This window comes from Leiobunum rupestre, chromosome 5 (assembly GCF_980474605.1).
Source record: "Leiobunum rupestre chromosome 5, qqLeiRupe1.1.hap1, whole genome shotgun sequence".
NCBI classification, from domain to species: Eukaryota; Metazoa; Arthropoda; class Arachnida; order Opiliones; family Sclerosomatidae; genus Leiobunum; species Leiobunum rupestre.
Window position 1 is genome coordinate 32,084,649 of NC_143388.1, and position 27,770 is coordinate 32,112,418.

The 27,770-nt window shown below is 35.7% G+C and overlaps 3 protein-coding genes across 3 annotated transcripts; 2 read left to right on the forward strand and 1 right to left on the reverse strand.

The window, feature by feature from the left end:
* Positions 1 to 22,881, forward strand: LOC149944175 (O-acyltransferase like protein-like). The gene is made up of 14 exons (XM_090174699.1): positions 1 to 555; positions 6,192 to 6,439; positions 9,995 to 10,109; positions 10,181 to 10,271; positions 11,680 to 11,789; positions 13,514 to 13,705; positions 16,105 to 16,198; positions 17,755 to 17,847; positions 17,914 to 18,079; positions 20,192 to 20,394; positions 21,337 to 21,451; positions 21,529 to 21,715; positions 21,784 to 21,926; positions 22,014 to 22,881. The coding sequence occupies exons 1-14, from the start codon at positions 246 to 248 to the stop codon at positions 22,224 to 22,226; spliced, it is 2,280 nt and encodes a 759-aa protein (XP_090030825.1). The 5' UTR covers positions 1 to 245; the 3' UTR covers positions 22,227 to 22,881.
* Positions 22,874 to 24,090, reverse strand: LOC149944176 (tRNA wybutosine-synthesizing protein 3 homolog). The gene is made up of 7 exons (XM_090174701.1): positions 23,900 to 24,090; positions 23,663 to 23,737; positions 23,484 to 23,582; positions 23,354 to 23,425; positions 23,217 to 23,285; positions 23,096 to 23,160; positions 22,874 to 23,030 (listed from the first exon to the last, which is right to left on the reverse strand). Exons 1-7 carry the CDS (start codon positions 24,077 to 24,079, stop codon positions 22,946 to 22,948), a joined length of 645 nt encoding a protein of 214 aa, XP_090030827.1. The 5' UTR covers positions 24,080 to 24,090; the 3' UTR covers positions 22,874 to 22,945.
* Positions 24,015 to 26,517, forward strand: LOC149944177 (uncharacterized). Its single transcript, XM_090174700.1, has 2 exons — positions 24,015 to 24,152; positions 24,327 to 26,517. Exon 2 carries the CDS (start codon positions 24,356 to 24,358, stop codon positions 26,024 to 26,026), a length of 1,671 nt encoding a protein of 556 aa, XP_090030826.1. The 5' UTR covers positions 24,015 to 24,152; positions 24,327 to 24,355; the 3' UTR covers positions 26,027 to 26,517.
* Positions 26,518 to 27,770: the final 1,253 nt, after the last annotated feature.

The window sequence follows — 27,770 nt, forward strand, 5'->3', positions numbered from 1 at the left end:
CACGTTTTCCGCGGATTAAACTTTCCAATTATTTAATTTATGAAAATGGCAAGCTAACTTAAGCCGTGCTGTAGCGACGAGGGGGAGGAACCGAGATTTGCAACCCCCTCCGTCCGCCGGCTGGAGCGTTTCTGGAGAACGTCTTTTGACTTTTAGAATCAGTGTTCCTTAGACGTTCAACCTTGAATGTAGGAGTGATGCGCTATTTCTAAGCTCTGTCTCGGAAAGCTATAACGTAGTTTGAGATGGGTTTCCTGACCACCACGTGCGTGTTGGGGTTCTTACTGTTCGCGTCCATTGTGGTTGCTGCTTCCAGGGATAACGTGACTAGGTCTACGCCATGGTTGACCACTGGTCAAGACGACGTGGTTTCTACTCCCTTGACATTGAAGCAATTGGTGCGTACCTATAAAGACATGTTGGATGGCATGTTGAAGATGATGATGGAGAGGGCCTTGCCCATCGTCTTGGAGTCCAACCTAAGTCCGCAGTGTTTGACCAGTATGTTCGAAATCACCAAAGGTGTCAGGAATTTGGATGATTGGGCCATTAGCTGTGAGTTTAAATTTTTTTATTTATCATTTCAATAGCTTATAAGAAACTTAATTTAAATTTTAAATCGCTACTGGAGAGCAAAAGTCGAGCCTTTTAAAATATATTTTGAAAAAGAATCCTCCAGTATTTTTACATTGGACTTACTCATTTATTAATTTTTAATAGCTTATGAGAAACTGAATTTAAATAATAAATCGCTACTGGAGAGCAAAAGTCAAGCCTTTTAAAATATATTTTGAATTAATTAATTTTTAATATTGCTTTAACTTAATTTTTAATATATTTCAATTATTAGACTATAATGGCAATTATTATCGAAATAAACCTAAAATATTAATTTTTTCAAAATGTATTTTCTTACTTGACTCAAGTACAGTGGCGGCTTAAGAAGGCTGGGTCCCCGGGGCGGCGGCAGTGTTTTGTGACACCCCACAAGACCGTGCAGAAGTGTTCACGGGTCCGTCTTCTTCAAGTTTAATCGTTCTGATTTGCACCCCCTCCCCCCCTCGAGCTTCTCCGATGGCACCCCCTGCTGCCCTGGTACCCGGGGAGGACCGCCCCCCCGCCCCCCCTTAGGCCGCCACTGCTCAAGTAGCGAAATAATATCAATTAAAATGTAAAATACTATTTAGTTGAATCAACTATTGGGCTGAGCAAGATTGGATATAGAGCCAAAATCCCTTTAATAAAATAATAATAAAATTGGAGATTTATAAATCACAAATATAGCTTTATTATATTTTCAAAACCTCCGTAAGAGTTAATAGCAACTAGATTTAAAATAATGAAAGACTTTATTACTAAGCCTAAAATTATTTTCATAAAATTAAAATTTAATCACGTATTTACTTGAAAATTTTAATCACTAAACATATATAATGTAAAATTCTATTCGACAAATATACAAAAATTTTTAATTTCAAAAGTTAATTTTAATAATTTCTTAAAATATTGCGTTATATTTTTAATAATCCTGTTTCAATAATCAACGCCAACATAAACTGGTCCGTTATTGCAAACTAGCTAATTTTTTTGTAGCTTTCACGTGGCGTAAGCATTTCTATAGCTTAAACATTGGGTCATTACTAATTTTTCTCGTAATTCATTTGATTATAAATAAAATAATACCGATAAGTATGACACTTAGTAATAACTTAGTTTAAAGTTATTGAAAAATCACGTACAGAACAGAACACATAGTGTCTCAATATGCAAAATAGACTTCAACAATATACCATTTAGTTCCGTAACTTCGGTCTCAAATTTAAGTCGGAGCTGGGAAAGTGTCAATGTAGAAAAAAATTAGAATTAAAACAAAATTAAGTGTCACACTTACTGCTATTATGTTACTTATGCTTTGAACCGATACCTCTATAGAACCACTTAAAGTGAATTCAGTCTTTCACAGTTAGAAATAATTACCCAATCGCCTATATTTCAAGTCGATACTAAACGTTTTTACATATTCCAATTTCTACTTAAAAAAAAAGCTTAAAATGTTTCGAAAAAATTCTAGGTTAAACCAGTTTCTTGAAATCCGGTTAATTATCAGAACTAAGAGTTTATGGGTAAGCCCCTTTGGCGGGCTCATTTCATTTTACGTTCCATCGATATTTAAAAAAACGTTCATTATTTAGTTGAACATGTGGGTGTCTCCATTCAAGATTTTCGGAACCGAAATTTACCTAATAATAAGAATAATCAGCTAGGCAAATACCCAAGTCATCTAACGACTTTGAATGTCATGAATTCAAGTGACCGGGCTACAACGCGTAGGAGGGTGGTGGAAAGCCCTTCATGCCACGCGAGCCAACAGTTCCCTACACCGTTAACCTCTACAAGTTCTTATGGAAAGAGGAAGCCAAAGAACTCTGGACTATAGCCAACAGCTCCCTACACTCACCATTACCGTTAACCTCTACAAGTTCTTATGGTAAAAGGAAGCCAAAGAACTCTGGAGAAACCCCTCTAACCAGTGTGGAGAGAACTTGCAAACTCAACGCGGAAGAAATTAATTCGAGTTTCCACCCAGTGCCACAAGCTGGGATCAAACCCGGTTCCTCTTGCTGCGAGGTGAAAGTGATAGCCAATCTGCCATCCTATCTAAAGAAGTCGAAAGTACTTTATGTTTGAGTAGTGTCTTCGAGGCGGTAATCAGCCATAAATATTCACGACCTTAATACGACGCTCTTGTAATTGTATTCCATTTATGATGACTCGTGGTTGCTTAAGAACACGTTTACTGTTGTATAATAATGTCAATGCCGAGTTGGGATTTTGTGAATATTGGGGTTAAGAATACAATGTTACGATGTGTCCAGATAACTTGAAAGTACCATCATATGATTCTGACTTTCCCGTTGAAACGTTTACAAGGCTTTTCTAACGTGTTTGACACGCTTGACTGACAGCAGGAAAATCTCCCCTTGATAATGTGTGTAATTCTTATCAAATTAACAAAATTCAAATTGTGTCCACTTTCAGCTTTGTTTGCGTCAACTTTTCACACTTATCGTGGCACAAAATGTGACAAATTAATCACCCCCACCAGAGCTTGATTATACTTATTTAATTTTATAAGATTTTTAGCCATAAGTATACATGTAGCTCTCGTGTGAAGAGAACAAGATGTCCCGGACATTTAAGTACACACAATCCCTCCGACGTATTAAAAATACTTTGAATATTAAATTTAAATTTGAACCAATTTTCAATCACCTTGTACATTAACTTAATAAACGTACTATAATAACCCAAGAGGAATTTGGTTGAAAACGAAAAGTTTCTCAACCACCACTATATTAATCACCCTGTTCATTAGGAATAATATTTCAATCACCCTGATAAGAGCACTATAATATCGTAAAAGGAATTTTTACCAAAAAGCAGAACCTTGACATTCAACAAGTAAAAAATCAATTTGATCAATTCATAAAAAGCACGCCGAAAGTATCCAATAAAATATTTACAGATAGATGGCACTTGAATTCTGAATCTTGAATTTGTACGAAATTCAAATTTCAAAACGAAAATCGACAAAAAGCACTAAAATACGCAAATGATTCCGATTTAAAAAAAAGAATTGGTCTACTGAGTGTTTGATTTTGGCTATCGATTGACGCATCATTTACCATTTTACTACTGTAACAAACCTGTCAAAAGTTATGCTACGTACGAAGGAAAAATAGTACACACAAATCCCTTAAAGCGTTACCGACGCGATATTTCATCGGTTGAAAATTGTAAAATCGCGCGACTTTTCTTATAGTTCTGGTTCCAAAGATTCCCAAAATATTTTTTTTCTATAACTTATTACGTATACATTTTTAAATAAGCCGCCGAAAATTTCACATTTTGGGGCACTCGGCACTACTAAGCTCCTCCTACTTTTTTTTTAATCAACTGCCTACGTCACGTCTCACTCGTGTCAGTCTCAAAGAGAAAACTCCGGGAAGTGGAGGCCCGCCGTAACAGCGAGGTGGCGGCCCAAGGTTGGTAAAATACTGCGTGTGGCGGCCGGCGGACGCAAAAAATCCAGACGGCGAAAGCGTAGCGTTACCCGGCTGCAAGCCGTCGCGTACGAAATTCCCGCTAGACATGGGACGCGAAAATGGCGCCAAGGCCCGTTCACGGCGCGATAATTCGAAAACTCAAAAAACGTTAATTAATAATTTAAACGCGCGAAATTATTAAAGACAAACAGTACTTGGTAGACGGAATGTTTAGACACTCTAAAAACACAAACAATGGCAGTGCTGAAAAAAAAAACAGAAACTCAGCTAAAAATAGTGGAGGAAAAATTAACGACAAACCGAAAAACGCGCCGTTCATTAATCTGTAATTATTATCCATTAAGCTGTAATTTATTCGAAATAATCACAGACGTGATGGTGTGACGCAGAATTTACGACATACCTGAATTAAAGGCTTTCAAAGTCGCTCGATGACTTAGGCCTAGGGTGGTGCCTTGGGTATTAGCCTAGCTGATTATTATTATTATTATTATTATTATTATTATTATTATTAATAGACAACTTAAAAACCAGTTGTGACTCATTATGACGACGAGGTAAACCGTGCGTATTAGGTCTACTGACTTATTATGAAGTCTACCGAAAATATGTGGTCATTCTACAAATAGTTTTTCAGTATCAATTTAAAATAGAGAACTGACACGCTTACGTGACACACAATTGTATGACTGTAAACATATGCTTTTAAGCTAGAGCGAGTTGACGCAAAACATATATGAAAATCGCTGTCAATTTTTGGTATTTAATTTAACATCTGAAGTATCAGTACTTATTAATTTAACATATGAAGTATCAGTACTTATTAATTTAACATCTGAAGTATCAGTACTTATTAATTTAACATCTGAAGTATCAGTACTTATTAATTTAACATCGGAAGTATGTGGTCATTCTACAAATAGTTTTTCAGTATCAATTTAAAATAGAGAACTGACACACTTACGTGACACACAATTGACGGATTTTGAAATGACGTTTTAGCGCGTGACACTACAGATACATGTCTTGGGCACACAGCCTTCTTTGCGTGCTTTTTTGACCATAACATGTAGGGGTATTTTCACGCGCAAAATGAATTTTAAAAGCCGTCAATTGTATAATTGTAAACTTATGCTTTTAAGCTAGAGCGAGTTGACGCAAAACATATATGAAGATCGCTGTTAATTTTTGGCATTTAATTTAACATCTGAAGTATCAGTACTTATTAATTTAACATCTGAAGTATCAATACTTATTAATTTAACATATGAAGTTTCAGTACTTATTAATTTAACATCTGAAGTATCAGTACTTATAAATTTAACATCTGAAGTATCAGTACTTATAAATTTAACATCTGAAGTATCAGTAATAATTAATTTAACATCTGAAGTATCAGTACTTATTAATTTAACATCTGAAGTATCAGTACTTATAAACTTAACATCTGAAGTATCAGTACTTATTAATTTAACATCTGAAGTATCAGTACTTATTAATTTAACATCTGAAGTATCAGTACTAATTAATTTAACATCTGAAATATCAGTACTAATTAATTTAACATCTGAAGTATATGTACTTATTAATTTAACATCTGAAGTATGTGTACTTATTAATTTAAAATCTGAAGTATCAGTACTAATTAATTTAACATCTGAAGTATCAGTACTTATTAATTTAACATCTGAAGTGTCAGTACTAATTAATTTAACATCTGAAGTATGCGTACTTATTAATTTAACATCTGAAGTATGTGTACTTATTAATTTAACATCTGAAGTATCGGTACATATTAATTTAACATCTGAAGTACCTGTACTTATTAATTTAACTTCGGAAATATCAGTACTAAATAAATTACCCTCTGAAGTATCAGTACTAAGGAATTTAACATATGAAGTATGTGTACTTATTCATTTAACATATGAAGTATCAGTACTAATGAATTTAACATATGAAGTATCAGTACTTATTAATTTAACCTCTGAAGTATCAGTACTTATTAATTTAACCTCTGAAGTATCAGTACTTATTAATTTAACCTCTGAAGTATCAGTACTTATTAATTTAACATCTGAATTATCTGTACGAGATTTTGAATTCAGAATACGATTTTTACAGTACTGGACGCAACGAACAAGTTCCCGGTGGGTATTCTGGATGGCACCAGTTTGCACCACGGCGAATACGACGAATGTCTGAGAGTGGTGAAGACGCGGGAACGCAATGGCCACGACGAGGAGGTCTTCAGGGGTCAGTATTGCACGGTCCAGGTAGCCCCGCCCCAAATATTGTTCGACATCCCACCAGAGCACCGAAGAGAACTGCACGAGAACTCCATCATCCCAGAACTCAAGGCTGCCGGCACGGTAACAACGTCAATCATTTCTTTCATTCTCGTAGTAACAGAAGTAACATAATAAACATAAGTAGGACATTTCCTATTTTCTCAACGCTTAATCAAAGAATATAAAGCCCCAGGAATGGAAGGTGTAGCTCCGTCTAGAGAACTTTTGCGCCTCTCGTTTTTAAAGAGAGACCGGGTTGCGTTAACCGTTTCCGGTTACTCTGATGTGCTCTGCCGGAAGTTTCTAGCTTAACTAAAACACGCGGCCAATAATATCAATCCTTCCATTCCTGGGGCTTTATATTCTTTGGCTTAATGTTTTTAATGATAGTCTGATAATAATCAATAATAATAATATTAATAATAATTAGCTAGGCTAATACCAAGGCAACACCTTAGGCCTAAGTTATCAAGCGACGTTTAAAGCCATTAATTCAGATGACCGGGTTACAACGCGTAGTAGGGTGGTGGCAAACCACGCGAGCCAACAGCTCCCTACACTATCTATTACCGTTAATCATAAACCATAAATAATAACGTAGCTATGGACTGATAACTCTCCGCAGAGCGGCCAAGGCCAATTGAAAATTAAAACGTTTTCAATAGTAAAAAGAACCTTTTCTTTAGAAATAGCATAACACATTATTGATTTGAAACGTAACTTTTACTTTTATAAACTCTCATTCGGAGTCGGGCTTATTTTCTTACATTACTTATGGTATTATATTTAAGAAATATCATTCTCTTTTAAACGAATTTTCTTTTCAAAAATTAATCTCCAACCTCGAATTATTTTCATTATTTTTTTCACTTTATGAAGCGCTGTAGGGATTGAATTTATCAGTAAATGGGTGACAGCTGCCAAAGTGGCGTCCTTGGAAATTGATTTAATACTTTCCAACGACGCTTCGAAACGTAATAAGTGTGTAGTAAATAGAAATGTCACGTGATAAATCGACGTTAACTTTATTCAAATCACGAAACGAGAGATACACGTTGAATTAGTTACGTATGGCTTTCGACAGTTATTTTAAATGAAAAATATAGTTAAGCATGATCAAAGAAGCAAAATAGTTCATTGGAATTCCCCCCCCCCCCGTCTCGTAGTTTGACTATAGTATTAGTGGTGAAATGTGGGACAAAGTTTAGTATAGTCTATTTGTTAAAAGAAATCCCGCCTCGGGCGTCGACAGTCCGGCCGGTTGATTCCCGAGAAACCAAATTAATTAAATTCGTGAAGTAAGATTAAACAGCCAATAACTGACGCCATAAAAATTATAAAATAAAAATATAAAAATTTAACTTTTCGGAATTAATTATTTATTTAACTGACTAACTCATTATTCGAAGAATTTTCGACGTAGGTGAATTTTCGTACATAATAATAGATATTATAAATATTTAAATAAAACATAATAAATAAAAATATTTCAGACTAACAAGAATCAGTTTTTGGGTATTTCCTTCGCGAATTAAAATGTTGTTGTCGAAAGTTGGAGAGTGACAGAGTGAAAACCCATTAGGTGGTTTCTTTTCGAATGTTCAGAACAAAAACCCTATGACGTCATTTTACTTCGATTCTGTGGTGACGAATAGTTCAGAAGTCGGGATAAAATTGTTTTCCAAATTAGTTGCCTGAGGCCATTTTATCAGATAAATTCTGGATAAGCAAACGATTAACTCTCTTTAAACATTTATACCCCCGGGCCCCGACTCAACTATTCGCCACTGCACAGAATCCGAGTAAAATTACGTCATAGGTTTGCTGTTCTTACCCTACTCCGAAATCCCTAAACAAACGAAAAGTATACACTTCAAAGGTTTTAGGGCAAAAAAAAGAGTACACTTTTAGGCCCAAAACAGCAGGGCCGGTGATCCTGGGCCCATAGGCAGATAAGGAGTCTGGGCCCCTTTTCACGCGCTGCATTTACTCTTATCCCTGGAACTAGGCTGTGCCTGAATTTCCCTGATTCAGCGTAGACGTCTGAGCTCTACGGTTATGTTACTAAATAAAAGCTCTTAACAATCGTCGACTAAATATGCGATAATTATGCAACATTTCGATTTAAGGCTGCGTCCGTAAACTGTCAGGCAGAAATTTTGCTAATTTTAAAACAAAATCTTATACCTAAGAATTTCTCCAATATAAATTACGATTGACATCATAGATTTATGCCTTCGAATACAGTAATTACGGTCACTGGATAAGCCCCTAGGCCACGGCCTAGGTTGGCCTAGGCGGAAATACGGCACTGCAAAACAGGTGAAAAAAAAACCAACCACTGTTTGAAAAGACTGTATGGTTTTATTCGGCAATTTGTATCGAACGTTCAACTATTTAAAACAATATCAATGCTAGTTTGCAAAAAGTAAAAAAATAAAATCTATAAATGTTATTTAAAGGGGAAATGAATGTACAACCTTGTTTAGTTAGCAGCAAGGGTAGTATAAAAACCATTTTCTTGGTATTTTTGGGTAAAACAAAGTACACGAAGGATGTAAAATTTATTGGACGATACTACAAGAATAGCATAAGATCATTGGATTGTAGTTCATTCTTAGCACTTTGCGTCGTGAGTCCTATTTTATTATAAAAACACAAGCACGTCATCTTGACTAATCCGAATGCCTTTAATGTTGCTGTACCGTATTGTAACTATCGGTGTCATTTCAAGCTTGACCCTGACGGAACTTGACCTTTAAAACAGTCAATATTGAAAAATTTTGAATTCCAATATTCTGAAGTTTATTACGTAGCAATTTAAATTTTGAGGATGAATCACTATATTTTGCTAGCTTTATTAAATCCGGCTATCAAAAAGTTAAAAATTACAATAGGCTTCCCCAAATAAATCCAGTCTTGTCCATTATTTTCAATTACTAGTTAAAGGTAATCAATACTGCCTATTAGTGGAAACACGCTATTTGACAGTTGAACAACTGAAATGAGATTTTCTTCCGTTGTGATTGCAATTGCTAAATTAGAATCCAAGACCCATAATTTAGGCAAAATATATTCGCTAAATCTCTGATCATTTATCGGAAATTTTTAATACGCTATTCACCTTACCACTGTTCAGAATTGGTTCTTGGAAACCGCCCTAAGTGGCACTTGAGAACCATACGCCTACTTTCACTACTAATCCATCCACTAGAACCAAGGTCACATTTTCAAACAAAATTCTTACATATCCCACCCCCAAAAAAGCTATCGACGAAACCTAATTACAATAAGTCTGACATTTCTACTGTTTTAATGCAAATTTATTTCCGAACTTTTTTGGACACTGACACTCTCGCCCAGTTCCGACTGGAATTTTCAACCACACTGAGTAGTATATTATCGCCCCTTTTTAGTAATATATTTAGACACGGGGCTCTGTGCTGATCGAAACCATGATTGCGCAATAACTGTGAAAATCAGTTTCTTGGAAAATATTTGCTAATTTTGGTACTTATTGTTATATTGTTACTTATAGCTATATATATATTATCCATAGTTTATTAAAGGGTCTTTCTTGCCCCTATAATTTCTGACAAACCATGACTAATGACCGTCCTAATCGTTGTGTTACAGGTGTTCACCAGAATTCTCAAATTACACTATGGTTTCAAATTCTCTGCTCTGCGAATGGGCTTGTGCCTTCCATCATCTTGCTCTGAGGTCGATTTGCACGCTTTACTACAAACAGGTACACTCTACTTTCATTCCCTCAGAACTATTTGCCAAATTCCTTTCACTAAATATGTTTTCTGTTGGCAGCAACGAAAAACATTCACGCCAATATCACCGTGGTGGGTTGCGAGGTCAAAAAGGACAAGCTAATGTGGAGAGGAGAACAAATCATCATTCTGTGAGAACATCCAACTTCTTCCACTTGATTTTGATAGCTTAATTAATTCGTGTTAATTTAAATTGAAAAATGGACCATGGTGCAATTTTGGGGTAAATGGGGTTTACTTATTGTCTAAATACAGCAGTGATTCTCAGATGGGGGCCCATGGAACCCCGGGCCCAGGGCTCCATTAAAATTCTAGGGGCTCGTCAAGAATTTGAGCTAATAAGGTGCTATGATAGAATTAGTTTCGGCAGAAAAAAATTAAGTAGCGAAGTTTTTTTCAAGTGAGGGTTTCACGATAATTTTGAAATTAAGATGGGGTTCCACCGGGTTCCACAAGGTTGAGAACCACTGAAATACCGGATTGCTAAACTGCATTCTACGTTCAATTTTTCATGTAAAATAATGAACTACTATTACCCCATCAGTGTACATTGCTCGAGCGACATTGCTAGATGGTGGTTGACATGGAAAATATAGAATAGGAATAGCAATATTATCAGGGGGCACAATAGGCGAGCTTTAGTAAAAGACCATCTTGACCTTAAAAATTTCCACCTCGACCTTCAAAATGTTTATCAAGAAAATTTACTAAAAGCTTATAACAAGAAATAACTACTATAAACAAGAAGATTTCGACCTTCAAAATGTTTATCTAGAAATATACTAAAATCTTATTACAAAAATAAGTACTATAAACAAGAGGATTTTGACCTTGAAAGTGTCGATCTTTTAAAATTATAATTTGCTTAATCTTTGTTTATTTAAAAATAAATAAACCCCTGAGTTTAGAACCCCCAGATCGAAGCTAGGGTAGCTATTTCTCCTCTATATTTCCTATTCGCGACCGGAACGAGTCTAGATGACGTAACGGCGCTAGCTTCTCCGAGGTAGCGTCTATGATTTAGCGTCTGCTACATACAAATTAAAAAAAGGTTTTTCTTAAATAAACTTATCAAAATATAAGCAAATGATGAAAAAATTATATTAAAATTCAAGTTTCATTATTTATAAAGTCAAATTTACGAATAACGACGAGGAAAAACTAATAGCGTCTGCTTTAGCCACTACCTATCTAGGTTTCGATTTCGAATCAAAGGGGGCGTAGCGATAGTACCCGTTCGCGAATATACAACAATTTAACAATAGACAGGTTTAGCCATCCATTGAAAACATGTAGGGGGATCTTGTAGTTACGTGTAGATTGTAAAGAATAAAGCTACGTCTACACTCCTACAAGTTTCCCTTACATGTTTTCAGGAGGGGGGCTTAACCTGACTAATGACTTTTATTCTATTGTTTAAAATGGGCGCTAATTCGCTACTATTTTTCTAATATCGAATTGAAGTACAATCGTATTTCAAATTTTCAATTAAGTAGGAAGAAATAATATAATTGAGTTGTTTTCCCAATTTCCTCGAAGGGCCGTCATCGTGTTCATGCTGGCCCTGGTCGTCGCCGGATCGTGCGCAGAGTACTATCTCAGCCAACAGATGTGGGCTAGCAGGCCCGAAGATTCCGTCTCCAGGAGAGGTATGCCTCTACATGATTATATCCATCTAGTTATTACACTTTTTACTTCTTCGAGGGGACATAGTCCCCTCGAAGGGATTTTAAAATCACGGTGTCTGTCTGTCTGTCGGTGGGTCTGTCTGTCTGGGCTGCGAACGCGTACGCATTTTCGGGGCAAAGTGTAATCACTGCGTTCGCAGTTTCTTGGAATTAGGGAAAAGCTTTTTCCAAAAGAGCCCTCTTTTTGTCATTGGGTGGAGTATAATTTTTTTCCAATGTGCCTTAGTATCGGGCGGGATTCGAACCCGAGCCCTAGAGTGCCCTACTGCACAACATGTGAGCGTTCTACCGCAGATACGTGTTACGCTTCACTGAAAATTAGAAACTCTTTCGAGGAGAGGTATATTTTGGCTTACCAACTTGTTAGATTTTTGATTGACGTTCAGTTTAGCCTTGGTTACAGTGGCGCGCCCAAAAGTTAATTAAAAGGGCGGGGCTTGTGGAAGGAGGAAATAAAATATAAGTTCAAGGAAAATTACGCCCAGAGAAATAAATTTGTTATTTAGATGGTCTTTAAAAATAATGGTTGTAAGAGACGCTTCAATAAAACATCTTCAAGGAAATCGCCAAGAAGTAATATTACCGAGAGACAGGACCGGCAACTTACTGTTTACATAGTACTTGTTGAAATAATGGAAACTTTTCACCTTCACGGTATGCAATAATGCAACAAGTGTTTCCTTTTAACCAGGTAGCTTTTTTTTACACACGACGTTCTTTTTACAGACCTGTGGAAAGTTTAAATTATTTCAACAAACACTATATAAACAGTAAGTTTACAGGTCCTGGCACTGGGAAATATTACTTCTTGGCGATTTACTTGAAGATGTTTTATTTAAACGCCTATAGGAATTTTATCCATGTGTAAAATTTGATATAGGATTATTTCTACACACATACTACAAAATTATAGTCAGGGCCGTCCAGAGATATTTCGGGCCCCAGGGCAAATTATGTCATCATGGACCCTTCTAAGTTATATTTAAGTACCGGACCAATTAAAAGCATGCTTCTGGGCCCTACGGATTTGGCCCACTCTGTGCCTCTAATGGTCATCGATGGCCACTTGCATTTTCAAGAAAGTAGCTTTAGGTAATGATAAAAGTTTATAATAAACGCATTTGGGGTGGGCATAAGTAAGGTAATATGTCAATTCGGAAAACTTATCACTAAACTGATTTTCAAAGCATTGCACAATTTGGGTTTAGTTTACAGCACAGATCCCCCTAACTTCAAATTATGCCTAAGGATGATAATACACTACTCAATTCAAGTGCGAGTCCAAGTCGGAGCTGGCGAAAATTCCATTGTCGAAAAAAGGTTCGGTCAGGAGGTTAGCATTAAAACAATAGGAATTGTCATACTTGCTGTTATTATGTTACTTATGGGGGGAATATAACTTGGTAATATGGTATGTTAAAAACATCCTATATATTACAATGACTAAAGAAATAACTCCATAAGAATGGACTGACCAATAAGGTGCAATAGCCCGGTTGACCCTGAAAAGTTCCCTTGCTTGTATATAGAATTATATTAATAACTTACATTATTTTATGGTCTTTTCAAATGAACTTTATTATAAACGTTTGCTACTGACAATCGATCTACAATTGTGTTTATACGAAAGAAGGTTAAGGACACTATAACAATTGACATTGGCTTGTATGGTATGTCTTTTGCAGAGGGTGCTGGTCTGTTCCAATCGTGCGTCGAGGCCTTCTCCTTCCGAAAGAACCTCCACGATTTGTTGTCTTCGAAGCCTAGTTCCTTGAAAACTCTTCCATTCATCTGCGGCATGAGAGTGGTTAGCGTGCTGGTCATCATTACGGGATATACTTTCAGCCTGCCTTACGTCCCTTTCTTACACAAATTAGGTACGTCCAATTGTTACACGCTAAGTTGGCCATTCAGCTCGGATTTATTTCTATTCAGATTCTCGTTATGAGTAACCTAAAGGTAAAAACCACTGTTAATGATTGTTCCACCATTGGAAATATTTAATAGAGTGATTAAGCAGGACAATGAAACGTGTAGAGGGAACACGTAGTTCATGTAGAATTTATTCATGTTTAGTTTGTTTATGTGAAATTTCTTGAAAATAGCATCAATAATTTTACGATGAATGTCAGAGCGTATCAATCACTGCAGCATCAGAATGATTACTAATCGAATAAATGTGTCTATCAAGTTTACAACGTCGATGTACAAAAAATGCTCCTACAAAAAAAACCAGGAGTTAACAGATGCTTCAATAAAACATCCTTCAAGGAAATTGCCAAGAAGTCATTTTTCCGATAACCAGGACCTGCAAGTCCTTGTGCTTGTTGAAATAGTGGAAATTTTTAACCTGTACGGTATGCAACAAGTGGTTCCTTTCAATCAGGTTAACACTTAGCAAAAACACAACGTTCTGTTTACAAGTGAAAAGTAATTAACTTGCAGGTCCTGGCTTTTGTAAATATTACTTCTTGGCGATTTCCTTGAAGATGTTTTATTTAAGCGACTGTTAAGCTAGGACTACTGAATCGCAGTTTCGTGGTAGATAACGTAATGCAGTACGTCATGTAATTTGTAGTGTTAACAAAATCTGTTGCAAATACTGTTAAGATAAAATTTAATTAAAAATCCACCGTTTACGGTGTACCTATCGTACAAGTGCGATGATACAAACGATCCAACATTTTTGCGCAACGTTTTTGTTGAGCAGTTTTTGACGCAAAACAACACGAAACGATGTCGAAATTTCAGGCACCTCTACTGCAAAATATATCAATTTATACTAATAGAGCTATTTAAAATTATTATTAGCATAATTTTTGTACCCTATAATCAAAAAACATGTACCTAAATTGTCAGATTTTAATATTTGAACTTTTGAAGCAAAACCGGTCGTTCTTCCAAACTTGGCCAACAAAAGCGTTTCTGTGGCCAACACGTTGCGGACATATTTCCAAGGAGCAACTCGATATTCTACTCGCATTAGCAATGATTTATTAAATTGGCTGCTAGTTTAATACCAAAGGCACCACCTCCATAGCGATATTCAATGCCTTTAAATCAGGTGGTCGGCTTACAATGCGTTGAATGGTGGTCGCAACTGCTTCACGCCACGCGAACCAACAGCTCCCTACACTCACTATTACCGTTAACCTTGAACAGTTTTTATGGAAAGAGGAAACGGAACAGCGCTGGGGAAAACGCTTTAACCAGTGGGGAGATAACTTTAAAACTTTTAGAGTTTTCACCCTGAACCCGACTCCTATTTGCGAGAACTAGTATCTTTTGCAAAGGAGCAAAATTGTTTAATAAATTAAATTATAAAAACACGAACAGTGTTTCCCAATATAAAGGTGCTGCTAAATAAATAAAGTTTAACGTGCGGTTAAAAGTCACATATGTATTGCAGCTATAACTGCGTGTCAGTAAATTAAAATTATTATTGTTGCTGCGAGGTGAAAGTGCTAACATCTCCGCCACCCTACATTTAAAAAGTAATCTTTAAATTTTACTAACAAACCAATGAAACATCTTTTTGTAAACTTGATTGCGACTTTTATTTCGTTGTTTCAATACGCTATAGTTTTTCCATGGTAACAAAAATTTTTTTGACAACACCATATTAAATGTTCTCTGTGTGATTTAACATGGGTCACAGTTGCATTTATACAACTTCACTTACCTTATCGTATTTTACTCACATTTATCTTAAATTATTCGTATTTACCCTAAATTACTCAATTTTACCCAATTTAATTATATTTGTCCAACTTAGTCGAATTTACCTCAATAAATTCACTTGGAATTAGCCAATTTTAATTACATATTAATAGATATTTACTTGAATTTAATTAACTGTCGTTAACCCAAAATTAAGCGAATTCAAACAAAAATTATCTAGCTTACCGAAAAAGACTAAAATGTTCCCATTCTTTATATTTTTCAGACATTTTAGTTTTGTTTTTAGTTTTTTTTAACAGGGAAACTTAAAGTCTGTGATACAAGAAAATTTCATATTATGTCAAAAACATTTTCGGTTGCCATAATGAAGATATAACCCATTGAAACTTTTCAAACTACGTTAAGGTCTACTAATTCTTTGAGTTTAAACAAAATCGAAACATCGCGTCTCCTTGTTAGTTGAATGGATAAATAAATATAGGCTTCTAGTATCTTATCCACTTCCGGTACTAATGTAGCTATTTCCGGAAAGTTTTTTGTTATTTAAATATGAACTTTTGTCAAATTGTGTATGTATTTTTTTCTCGTTTGATAGGACGTAAGGTGAACCACGTGAAAATGCGGGAAAATTTCATGCATGGATTATTTGGTAACGGCACAGTTCCAACTGAGACCCTCATATTTACCAGGTAATCATAAACACCTAGGTGGCAAATTGCGGGTTTAAGCAACATTTACCTCGTAGTTTAGCGAAAACTGAAGAATAGGGTTACGTTTGCGTCTTTAAACTCTAGACGGATATGTACGGTTAGCGAACGATATTATTTATTTTGACCAAGTTACAAGTGACCTTTCGTTGCGGTTTTAAAATTAGTTTCCGGCTTCTTTAACCTGGTTTTGCGTTTCTTTTTACCTTTCTTGACCCAACTTGATCAACGATTCAGTTTTATTATTTACATTATGGGCTAAACAAACCGTATTTATGATAGTGGCTACCATAAGTAAATACTATCTTGCTATGGTTAGTTGCGTATTTTTTAAAAACGTTTTGTCTATAGAGAATCAGATAAATTTATAATGTTTTTCTATTTTTTAATATTTTTTTAATTAAAGGGTAATTTGTTTTCTTTATATTTGAACATATTTTAAATTTTATTAAATACTTGGTTTAACTGGAGGTCTGACGAAGTTTAGTTCTTAAAGGGACTTTTAAGAGACCCTCTAGTCAATTTAAAATACGTCATTCGGTCGCCGTTCGTTGTGAAGCCAAAGTTACGACCGAATGACGTATTTCAAATCGACTAGATCTTTCTTGAAAGTCCCTTTAATGTCTTATAAATAGTCACATAGAACTGTAAATACTATTTTTCTAAATTATAGACTTGAAAAATAAGTAACATTAACATTCTTAATATTTTTAACTATAAAAATAACTCGAAAAACTTTCTAAACTTCCCAAACTTTGTCATAAATAATATTTATGGAGAGGTCAGCGCACTCAACATTTTTTTTTCGTGCAACTCGTTCGTCAATTTCAGTCGTGAAAAATTTCAATATGCTGTTTTGCGCCATCTATCCGGTTAGCCCAAAGAAAGAAATTATACGAAACAAATTATTTTACGTTACCGATATAATAATAAATAAATAAATAATAATAAAATATTTATAATAATATCCTAATATTTAAACATAATTTATTTAATATAATAAAATCCTAAGATTTAGTAGATGGCGCATTATAGTCTTTATTAAGTCTACTATAATTTTGGAGCTAAAACCTTATTTGTTCCACTAGTGGTCGTTAGTCGGTACGACGAGTCACAGTTATATTTTCCCATCTACGTACTCCCTTCCGGATTGGACAGTGTGCTGACCTCTAAACAAAAAGATCTTGCGTTTCAGTATCAGTGCTTGTTGATTTTGTTTAATAGGTGCTTCAATAAAAAATCTTCAAGGAAATCGCCAAGAAGTAATATTTCCGAGAGCCAGGACCTACAAGTTACTGGTGCTTGTTGAAATAATGGAAAATTTTCACCTGTACGGTATGCAACAAGACCTTTTAACTAGGTAGTTTTTTTTTGACATATTAATTCTTAGCAAAAACACGACGTTCTGTTTACAGTTGAAAGGTTAACAAGTACTATATAAACAGTAACTTGCAGGTCTTGGTTCTCGGAAATATTACTTCTTTGCGATTTTGTTTTATTGAAGTGCCCATTGAGAGTGACTTAATTTTTGTTTCCAGCGGCTTATTAGCGGCTTATCAGTACGGTATTCGTTCTCCGAAGGCTTGTCACGGCGAAAAGAGTTTGACCTTCTTAGCCTTGACCGTTTTAAGGTCAGTGTGTGCTTGCATTATCGGAATACTAGGTCAAACTAAAATGATATCTTCCTCAAAATGCAGGAGTTTCGGCGGGATGATCTTGTGCATCGGGGCTTTCTTGATGCTCCCGTTGATCGGGGATGGCCCCGAATGGAACGAGTTGGTCAACAAAAACGTCGACGTTTGTCGGTGGAATTGGTGGAGAAACCTGCTCTTCATTCAAAACTTCTGGGACTTCAACGACAATGTAAGCCAGGAGTGTGAGAATCCGGAGGTGGTGCCGGTGGTCAATGAGACCTAGGAGTAACAAACACACAAGGAGAAGGAAGCTAGCCTTGGCTGCGTTAAGTAACGCCATAAGTTAATGATACCTCTAAGTAGACAAATAAGCCCTTTCAAGGTGGAATCTTTGTCCAGAAAATGTGATGTCAAATCTTGTCTCTCCGATTCCCGCGAAAATGAAAGTTTTGAAAAATATCTCGGACCCAGCGCCGCTGTGCGGTCGAGAATGAAACTATACTCTTAAACGCACCTCCGCAATCGACCGCCATTACCTTACAGTCTACGGGGAGGGTGATGAAAAAACCGGTTTTGGGGGGAAGAAATTTCTGTGGTAGAGGGCTTGCTCGATGGTTGTCTGTACGATAATGGCGGCGCCCAGTAAACGTTTCTAAAAAGAGTGTAGCAAAAAAACGTTCTTTGTCCTCTGCGGGGGGAACGAATTTTCTAAGGGAATACCGAAATTTATCTCTTTTGGGGAAGTTCAAGCTAGCCTTGCACCAAACGGGATTAAAGAAACGTCAGCTTCGGCAGTTCCAAGTCTATGTTAAGGCTACTTTGATACGCAGTACGGAGAGACATAGGTCAATTTGGACAAGCATATCCGCCATAGGCAGCATAGCCATTTGTCTACTTAGAGGTATCATTAACTTATGGTAACGCTCAACGGACTAACCCTTGAGTAGACGTTGAGTCCCGATTCGCACTGTACGTTTTTTCGTGTTTCCGGTTTTGATGTCACGTGCCCGTCCGTTGAGCAACGAAGTCATCAGCTGTAAGAGCAGGTTTTTTCGTTGCTCAATGGCCAAGTGACGTCGCAGCACGGAGGAAGGTTATATGCAGACGCCGCGACAGACGATATTTTACAAAACTAACAAAAATCGTAAAAAGGTTTCAACAAGAGCCTACGTCACGTTTAGCAACGGTCTCAACGAAAATCATTTTTCAGATATTTTGTCAATGGTTACTGAACGCAGCCTTTACACGATCTAGCCCTTTCTTGCGTACAATGTACATTGGACGCGATTTTTGGCAAAGCATTTTACGGGTGGGGGGGGGGGGTGACGGTGGCAGGTGCTAAAGCGTCTAGCCATTGAGAAATGTATACAAATCGTCAGGGGCGTAGGAACCGGGGGGGGGGGCAATGCCCCTCCCTAGAATTTGCTGGGAGGGGCAACTAATTTTATTGCCCCCTAAAACTTTTTGGTCACGTGAAATCTTCAAAAGGCTCAAATTATCATTTTAAAAGCATACAAAGCTTACAGACCCTCAACTGTGTTTAAATTTCAGTCTTTTCCCGACAATTTACATAGTAGTAAAAAGTACACATGCATTCAGAGAAGCTACATTCAAAACCATTCTCCAGACCCCTTTTCGTTTCTCTTTGCACCCTCCAACTTCTAGAACGTTCCGACGCCCCTGCAAATCGGTGCGTACTCCTTGTGTGGGGTGTGTTTTTTACCCCTAGATGGCACTACTGGGAAGGGCAACTAACCTAGCTATCCCATTTAACTTTTTGGTGCGTTAAAAACTTTAAATTAGCCTTTTCGGTTTACATAAGGCCACGAAGCGGCCAACGCCAGAAGCTCATAAACAGTTGAATTTTAGTCTGAGCTGATCGAGAGGGTCAATTTCACCTAGGAGCAACAAACACAGAACCCCGCAGAAGGAGGACTCAACCAGTCAAAAGTCGTGCATTTTCTTGTGTACAATTTTCATTGGTTAGACACTTTAGCGCCTGCTGCCGTCGGAAGTAGAAAATTGTCTTCCCCCTTTCCGTAAAACTTGCAGCGTAAAGGCTCGTCCAATGAAATTTGTACACAACACTGCGTTAGCGTGTTTAAAGGCTAGCTGCGTTCTCTTTGTGTCGGGTGCTGTATTTGTTGCTCCTAGATTTCACCACCACCGGATTTCTGGCATTTCAAACATTCGATCAGTCAATCTTCCAAATTATTGGTAAATAATTTGACTTACAAAATCATTGAATTCAAAGATACCAGAAAGTTTCAACGACAGCCCGTAATCGTTAAGTACCATTTTTAACTGTTAGACGTTCTAATTTTTCAAACTTGATTTTCAGTGCATGTACCAAACATACGTACTATCCGTCATCGTTCAGTGTAGCATCTTAGCTGTTTTAGTCTTGTGGATAACTTACAGGCACGCCAAGTTTGGAATTGGTCTCCATATGCTCTTCATATTGCTGTCGGCTATGGCCTCCGGCACCTTGAACGCCATCAAGAGATACCCTCCAGCCCTGGCCATTCCCGTCATCAATGCCGAGTAAGCACTTGCAATTTTACAGTATTGAGCTAGTAGACCAAACCAAGAATGTATATATTTTAACTTGCGGAGAGGAACTATGTTAAGTCCGGACGGTTTCCAAATCAAATCAGCTCGAGATTTCATTGGTTCCATAAAAACTGACGTGTTTCGACGCGATTGAAGAACACGCCGGTGACGTATTTCCTCCACCCCCTCTCGTCCGAACGGTGGTACAAATGTCCGAATGATCATTTGTCCGAATGCCGGAAACAGGATCGTATGTCCGAAAACGTATTTCATTTGCCCGAAAAATTTATCACAACTTTTGTTGGTGATTTAGTCGTTCAATTTATGTTAACTTTACTGACGAATTTCATTTGTTCGAATAATCGTTTGTCCGTTTTTTCGAACATTAGGAATTGGTTGTTTTTTTAAATATTGTTAATATAAGAAAATAGTAACATTAACGTGAACCTAACCTAACCTAACCTAAAATATCCACAACATTCAACGCAATTCCTAGTAATTAAGAAAAAACAACTTGAACAAACAACGATATTTACAATGTAGTTTTTTATTTTTAATTCTTGCACTAAAAACAATCCGGACCAAAAAAAACCAGCAATAAGAAATACTCATTTAGCGACAGAATTCGGACGAATGAAACAAACAAGTTCTCCAATTCGAACAATTGAAACATTTTTTATTTCGGCGGTACGGACGAATGAAATTCGAACATTTGTTCCACCGTTCGGACGATTGAAATTCGAGCAAATGTAACTAACCCCTCATGCCGAGGGGAGTTCGACCAAGATGCCCGTGAATCGTCTCAACTTACTTGTTAGTCATTCTCCCTAATGTCATAAATACATTCTTGATTAAACACTGTAAATTAACCCTTCTACAAGTGTTAGAAAACTAAACACAGCTTTAAAACTATTAAAACATTTCTTATTGTAGTACCATGTTTGAGATGTTCAGCCACGATCTAATTAAACCCTACAACCACGTGGCAACGTATTTCGTCGGTATGTTAGTTGGATACCTTCTATTGCAGGATTTTACGTGGAACGTAGTAAGTGAACTAGTCATACTAGTAGCAACCTACCATATGTGGGAGGAACGTCATACTATATTTTCGAAATAACGCAGATGACGAAATCAGTTGCTTGGTGCTGTTTCGCCGCTTCGTTTCTCATGGTTTTTTGCGTTCCTTTTTATTTCCCCTATTGGGGTGAAACTTACCGGGCTCTCTCTGCCCTCTACGCCGCCTCCTACCGGACAGTCTGGGGCATTAACTTGGGGGCTTTCGTACTATTATGCGCCAAAGGAGGGTCAGGTACGTTTTTGCCAATGTCCATCAATTGATTTGGAAGCTAATTATAATATAATTTACGAAACGAAAAGGATTTTTGCGAGATTTGTGCTCTTGGAAAGTGTGGGCTGTAATGGACCGTTTGACGTATTTGGCCTACGTCATACATCCACTACTACTATTTTATTACCACGGTCAATCCAGAGTGATATTTTTCTTGGGATACCCCGAAATTGTAAGTACTTTAGCAAACAAGCTCACCGAACGGGCATTACTATGTTTCTCTAAAGCTGACACACCATCTTTCCGTTTCTTATTTCAGACAGTTCATTCGTTAGGATTTTGCGTCGGGACATTTGTGTTTTCGGGTCTAGCTTACCTAATTTTAACCGCGCCTTTGGTCAAATTGTACCGCGCGGCAGTAGGTACCACTGGTATGGTAACGCCAACTCCTAGCCAACAGTACGTCGCCAACATTGACGACTTACAACTGACATCGTCCCGTTCCAAATCTGTTAAAGTTTTGACGTCATGAAAACTAGCGCAGTTAGCCATTTTACTCACTAAAAAACTCTTGTAATACCAATTTCATTGGTCGCCCGAAAGTTGTGCGGACGACAAGGGCTCTTACCAATGATAAATATATCGCAATATTTGCGTGTCTTTTATCGTCCTGCGCTCTCCTTCTTCGGGTTGTGTTTGTTATTAATTATCTTCAATATTTTTGTTGGACTGTTTTGCGAGATAACGCGCGATTCATTTACGATCATAATCAATTAATCATGATGTGTATTTTGACATCCAAGGTTAAAACTGTTGATATTTTCATCATTTTATAAAGCAGCATTCTGCTCGTTTTAGTACCGATTCTAACCGCTAGATGGCATTGCCAATGTGGAAGGAAGAAAACAAATGGTTTGAAATGGGGAAAAACGTAAATTGTTACCGATTGGCTAATTGAATCATTGACACTGTGTGATTGGTTGTTCGATTAAGAGCCAGTTCTTAAGTTTCTAGATTGCGTTATTATTGACGCGATTAGTCTCTGAAATGGGACATTTTCGCCCTTATGAGTTCTCATCTACTACAACTTTAAAAAAACAAACTCATCATTTGCTCAAAAACGTTTTACAAAAATGAAATTTATATTTTTCTAGTTTCCGGACTTTTAAATATACCGCCAAACATGTAAGAGATAAATAAATAAAAACATTTTTTGTGTACAAAAAATATGATGATTATTTCCCCCAGACATTAATTACAAATAACTTCTTCGTCTTCTGTTTCAACCTGTGTTTTGGTGTTATCGTCTAAGTATTTAAATACGTTTTCTTCCAACCTAAAACATATTAAAATTTAAAACTATTAATCAATAAACTAATTAATGAATAGTTATATAGTTACCTTTTTATCCTTTCCATATTATCATTCATTTTTTTGTTAGCAATATTCGCAATATACTGAAAATACTAAAAAAAATAAAAAAATAAACTAAGTTTTTAATTACTTATACATTTTAATTAACCTTATTTGTCACTAAACATTCTCCATTATCAGACAAAGGGACTTCAAACGAAGTAGAACTACGAACGGCCTATAACGAATCAGTTAATTAATTATCTAAGAAAATTAATAATTAATATAAAGTATAGTTTTAATTACTAGTGTTATATTTCCTTTCTTTCCAATGGTCAAACCAGAATTTCTAAACCCTGAAGCGACACATACTGACATCTAATAATTGAAAGATAAGGTAAATGAAAGATAATTAAAATTAAATTTAATTGCTTACAAGATTTTGGGCGGTTGGAATGTCCATGCAACGGACATGTAAAATAAATGGTTCGAATTTTAACACCGTAGAATCGGTAGACTGATTAACACATTCAACCTTTAATTATAAAATAATTAATTAATTTTTAAAAATTGTTACATTATCGGCCACTAGAGGTCGACACTACAGCTGCTTACAACTTTTTCCCAGTCGATTGCTTCGTGGGAAACTAGCAGCCAGTTGAATCCTTTTTTAATGTTTTTTTCTAAGTTCTGAAATGCAAAAAGCTATTTTTTTACGAAAGTATATTAATAAAGTATTTAAATTAAGTAACGAGTTATATGCAAGTAAAAATATGCAACTAATTGAAGAATAACTTGAGTAAGTATAAAATAGAGCAGAAATTATCCGTAACCAAGGCTAAAGAATAATACCTCTTTTTTGTTGCTAAAAACAACTATTCTTCCTGAACAGGAACTTGTTGTGAAGTAATTATCATGTTCGTTGATTTTGGTGATCATATTTTGGATGGGAGCATCGAAAGATCCTTTTCTGCTGTGGTCATCTTGTTGAAATCGTCGTTCTTTGAGCACCCTAAAATTTTGCGTTGCCATGGCGGCAGCCATTGATTTTGAATATTCAAATAGACGTTTTGTGTGACAACACTGTGCATTTAGATTTAGAAAGGTAAACAAACCAAAGATACTGATAGATACTAACCGTATCATTAAATTATTAAGAAATTTTTCATAATTTACACAATTAATAGAAAATTGCAAATTCTAAGCCATAGTTTTGTATGAAATGATTTAAGACTTCATAATGGCCTGTGTAAATTGATAAATTTAAGAATACTTCTAGGTCGGTTAATTAGTTAGGATAGAATTACAATGAGTGCTACAAAGGAACAACAAAAGCCAAGCTCATTTCGTGTCGTGTTAAAGGAATCAGAAATTAAAAATAAGGTTCAGTATGCGTGGAAGCCTGTCAGACTTGCACCAGGTTCTGGTCCACGAACAGTATCGGACGATGTTGGTTTCGCAAATACAGAGGCCAGCAGTAAACTTGTGACAATGATTAAGAAAATTAAAACTGAACCCCCAGATCCTGCAGTTGATGTTTCAAAACCTAGTACTAGCAATTATCAAACTACAAATTCTGTACCAGGTTTTGTTGTTAAAACTGTTCCGTCAGAAGGCCATCATTTAGAATTTGAAACGACTGCCTTGGATTCTGTTGATGTTCAGGATGATAATCAGGAAGCTTTGGAAAAGTTAGACGTGGATGAAAGTGGCTACGACGAGTTAGAACCTTCCGCTGATATGGACCAGTCGTTTTTAGAACCGGAAACTGCTGATGTGTACGCCAATATTGGTTATAACTATCCTCAATCAAACTGTTCTAGTTCCAGTAGTGAGGATGAGGACTCTAGATTGGCTGAGCAACTTTTAAACCTGGAAACGCAATTTCAGGAGAAAGAAGCTCAGAATCAACTAGTTAGGAAGACCAAGCTGGAAGCCTTGGAAGCTGGTATTAAATTTATAGGGGCATTATTCAATTTTACAGGTCTTGGATCTCTCAGAGTGCCGATTAATAGACCCTCTATGAAAAAGACAGCTTCTCCAGAGTCAAATGAAACTGCAAAATCTATAAAAAATGATGTCCCGGCTAATGTTATTAAAGAAAAATCTAGTGATAATTCAGCACCCATTGTCAATGCCAATCAAGCAAATTTCTTGGATAAACAAGTTGGGGTTGATAAAGATGATGATTTTGACCTGGGCGTTTTTAATCCAGCTGAGTTAACGAGAAAAATGAAACAATTCATTTCGGGTGAAGATTCGAATATAGTAACTGCGAAACAAAAGAATAAAAGACTGGCTTATAAAACTAAACTTTATAAACACCATCGAAGAAGAGAGAATAAAATTGACAAAATTAAGGATCGTATTAAGATGCCCTCTGTCAAAATCAAAGTCGAACCTGATGAATCTGTACCTGTTGTTGAACGTGCGAAGAATAATGCCAAAATTAGCTCTTTTGTCAATGGTGAATTGCCCTATGAACTACTAGAAAATGGAATTTTGGATAATGGAGACAAACCAACTTCTGTAAGCAAAGAATGTAGTAACCGACCCACCATACAGGAGTTAAGACACAGATTGCTTTTAGAAGAAATCAGCACACCCATGGCTCCGAGGCGGATCATGAGGCCCCGGGGACGAGGTAGGGGCCGTCCCCCTCTCGTATCTCGGCGTTACGATCCAATTTTGAAACCAAGCTTCATACCATCTGGCGTGGAAAATAATCAAAAACATCGAATGGGAATTGTAAAGAGCGTCGTCAGGAGAGAAAGTAAGCTAAAAAGAATTGAAATGAATTCAAAATCAATCAATCTTGAAGCCATTTCCCAAGATACTGAAACGGATGAAGAACGTAACAGGAGGCTACTTGAACTCGCAAATGCAACTGGAAGCATGTCGATCAAACATCAAATGACTAGAAACTCTTGCATTGATGATTTATTTCAAAGTAGTCTCTTTCAGAGTCCAGATCTATAAATTTCATTTAATCATTGCCACTTATTTTTGTATCATAAATTAATGTCCTATTTCCTTTAAAGTTACAAGGAATCGTGTAGGTCAAAATTTCATTTCTAAGTTCTTTAATGTTTTTAATTTTTCTTTTACCAATGATATAACAACGTTTAAAATGATCGTTTTTTATAAAAGAAATGTGACAAAATTTATATAGCAATATACCCAGGCTCTTATTTTTTAATGACGTTCAGATAACATAGTAGATATAAAATTAAGGAAAGGAATTACAAATTATGATTGTATTTTTGCACAAACTCAGTGGCATTTTCCCATTCCTAATGATGTATAAAGAAACTATATATTAGAAATAAACACTCGTTTGTTCAGCACTAATTAGTTTTATTAACAAGTCAGCAAGCTCATGATTCTTTTGTCACAGTATGTTCACGGTATGTTGTACATACAAACATGTATATTTCGCATCACATTTGAAAACACGGATAAGATTTGTATCTAAAAAGTTTTATATATAATAAAATGACAATAAAATAACCGAAAGAAGTTTTAATATACACGTATATATACTTTAATAACTTTACAAGTATTTTCTTTTGCCAATTTCTTATGACTCATTTTCCTGGTAATTTTCCTTGCGCGAGTTAATATTCTCATTACGCAACTTTTTACCAGAACAGTTTTTTAATATCCATCCCCTTAATTTTATCTATATTTATATTTCTATAAACATAATTTTCCCTAATTAGCTATATTTTATGATATGATATTAGTAATATTATCTTAGCAACAAAACGCGAATTTTATTTTATTTTTTTAAATTGTAAACTGTATAAAATAGTTATAATCTGGTTAAATATAGAAAGGATAGCTTCTACTATGTCAGTTTCTTTTTGAGCAATTGTTTAATAAAATCACTATTTCTAAAACTACCAGTATGTCGAACAATTTTGCAAAAATAAGGCATACTATACTTTTTATACTATTTGTTTAGCTATTATTTTATGATTATTTTTGCTAACTTTGCTCCCTATTTGTGATTGACAATGTGCTAATGTTGAGTTATATTATTCTCAAGATAATCTTGCGTTTCTTTTTAATAGAGGCTATTTTGTGCCCTTGTTTATAGAAGCTCTTCGTTTAAATATTTAAAACAATATTTATAAATTTCCTACCAATTTTATAATTTTTTATCAACATTGTTTTTGTAATACCTTTGATATGATATTTTAATGATTATTGAACAATCACGTGTCTATTAATTTTAATTTTTAACCCTGATTAATTCTAATTCTAAATTAAAAGTTGAAATTAGTTATAGTCAGGGATGAAACGTAACTAATTTTAGGTTTACAAAAGCTATAGCATACCAAATAACATTCGATACATTTAGACGATTTTTATAATATTAATTTGTCTTAACAGTAACATTGGAGAGACAGTTAACACGTAATGTTTTTGTTGGAATTGAGAATGATTACTGATGACTAGATATATATCTCACTGAGCTTTATATTTGTACTGGAATGATTTCGTATAAGTTTTGAAAAAAATATTTCTATATTCGAGAAGTTTGTAAAAGTTTATAACATTTGAAATTATAGGCAACAACGCTAACGTTTAATTAGTTTTTTAAATATAAAATTAAACTTCAAAATGTATTTTTGAAACTTTCACAAATTCCTCGTAATGACGACGAACATCTATGATATAATATACCACTTATATAGTATATCATTTTCTTTTACCA

What these genes read in the sequence shown, in the direction of transcription:
- LOC149944175 (XM_090174699.1), top strand. Translation starts at nt 246, where the DNA reads ATGGGTTTCCTGACCACCACGTGCGTGTTGGGGTTCTTACTGTTCGCG. An exon ending in AACTCAAGGCTGCCGGCACG is followed by an intron (nt 6,440 to 9,994) that starts GTAACAACGTCA and finishes GTTGTGTTACAG; the next exon opens with GTGTTCACCAGAATTCTCAA. An exon ending in TCTGGGACTTCAACGACAAT is followed by an intron (nt 18,080 to 20,191) that starts GTAAGCCAGGAG and finishes CTTGATTTTCAG; the next exon opens with TGCATGTACCAAACATACGT.
- LOC149944176 (XM_090174701.1), bottom strand. Translation starts at nt 24,079, where the DNA reads ATGGCAACGCAAAATTTTAGGGTGCTCAAAGAACGACGATTTCAACAA. An exon ending in AATGTTTAGTGACAAATAAG is followed by an intron (nt 23,161 to 23,216) that starts GTTAATTAAAAT and finishes TATTTTTTTTAG; the next exon opens with TATTTTCAGTATATTGCGAA. An exon ending in AATATGGAAAGGATAAAAAG is followed by an intron (nt 23,031 to 23,095) that starts GTAACTATATAA and finishes AATATGTTTTAG; the next exon opens with GTTGGAAGAAAACGTATTTA.
- LOC149944177 (XM_090174700.1), top strand. Translation starts at nt 24,356, where the DNA reads ATGAGTGCTACAAAGGAACAACAAAAGCCAAGCTCATTTCGTGTCGTG.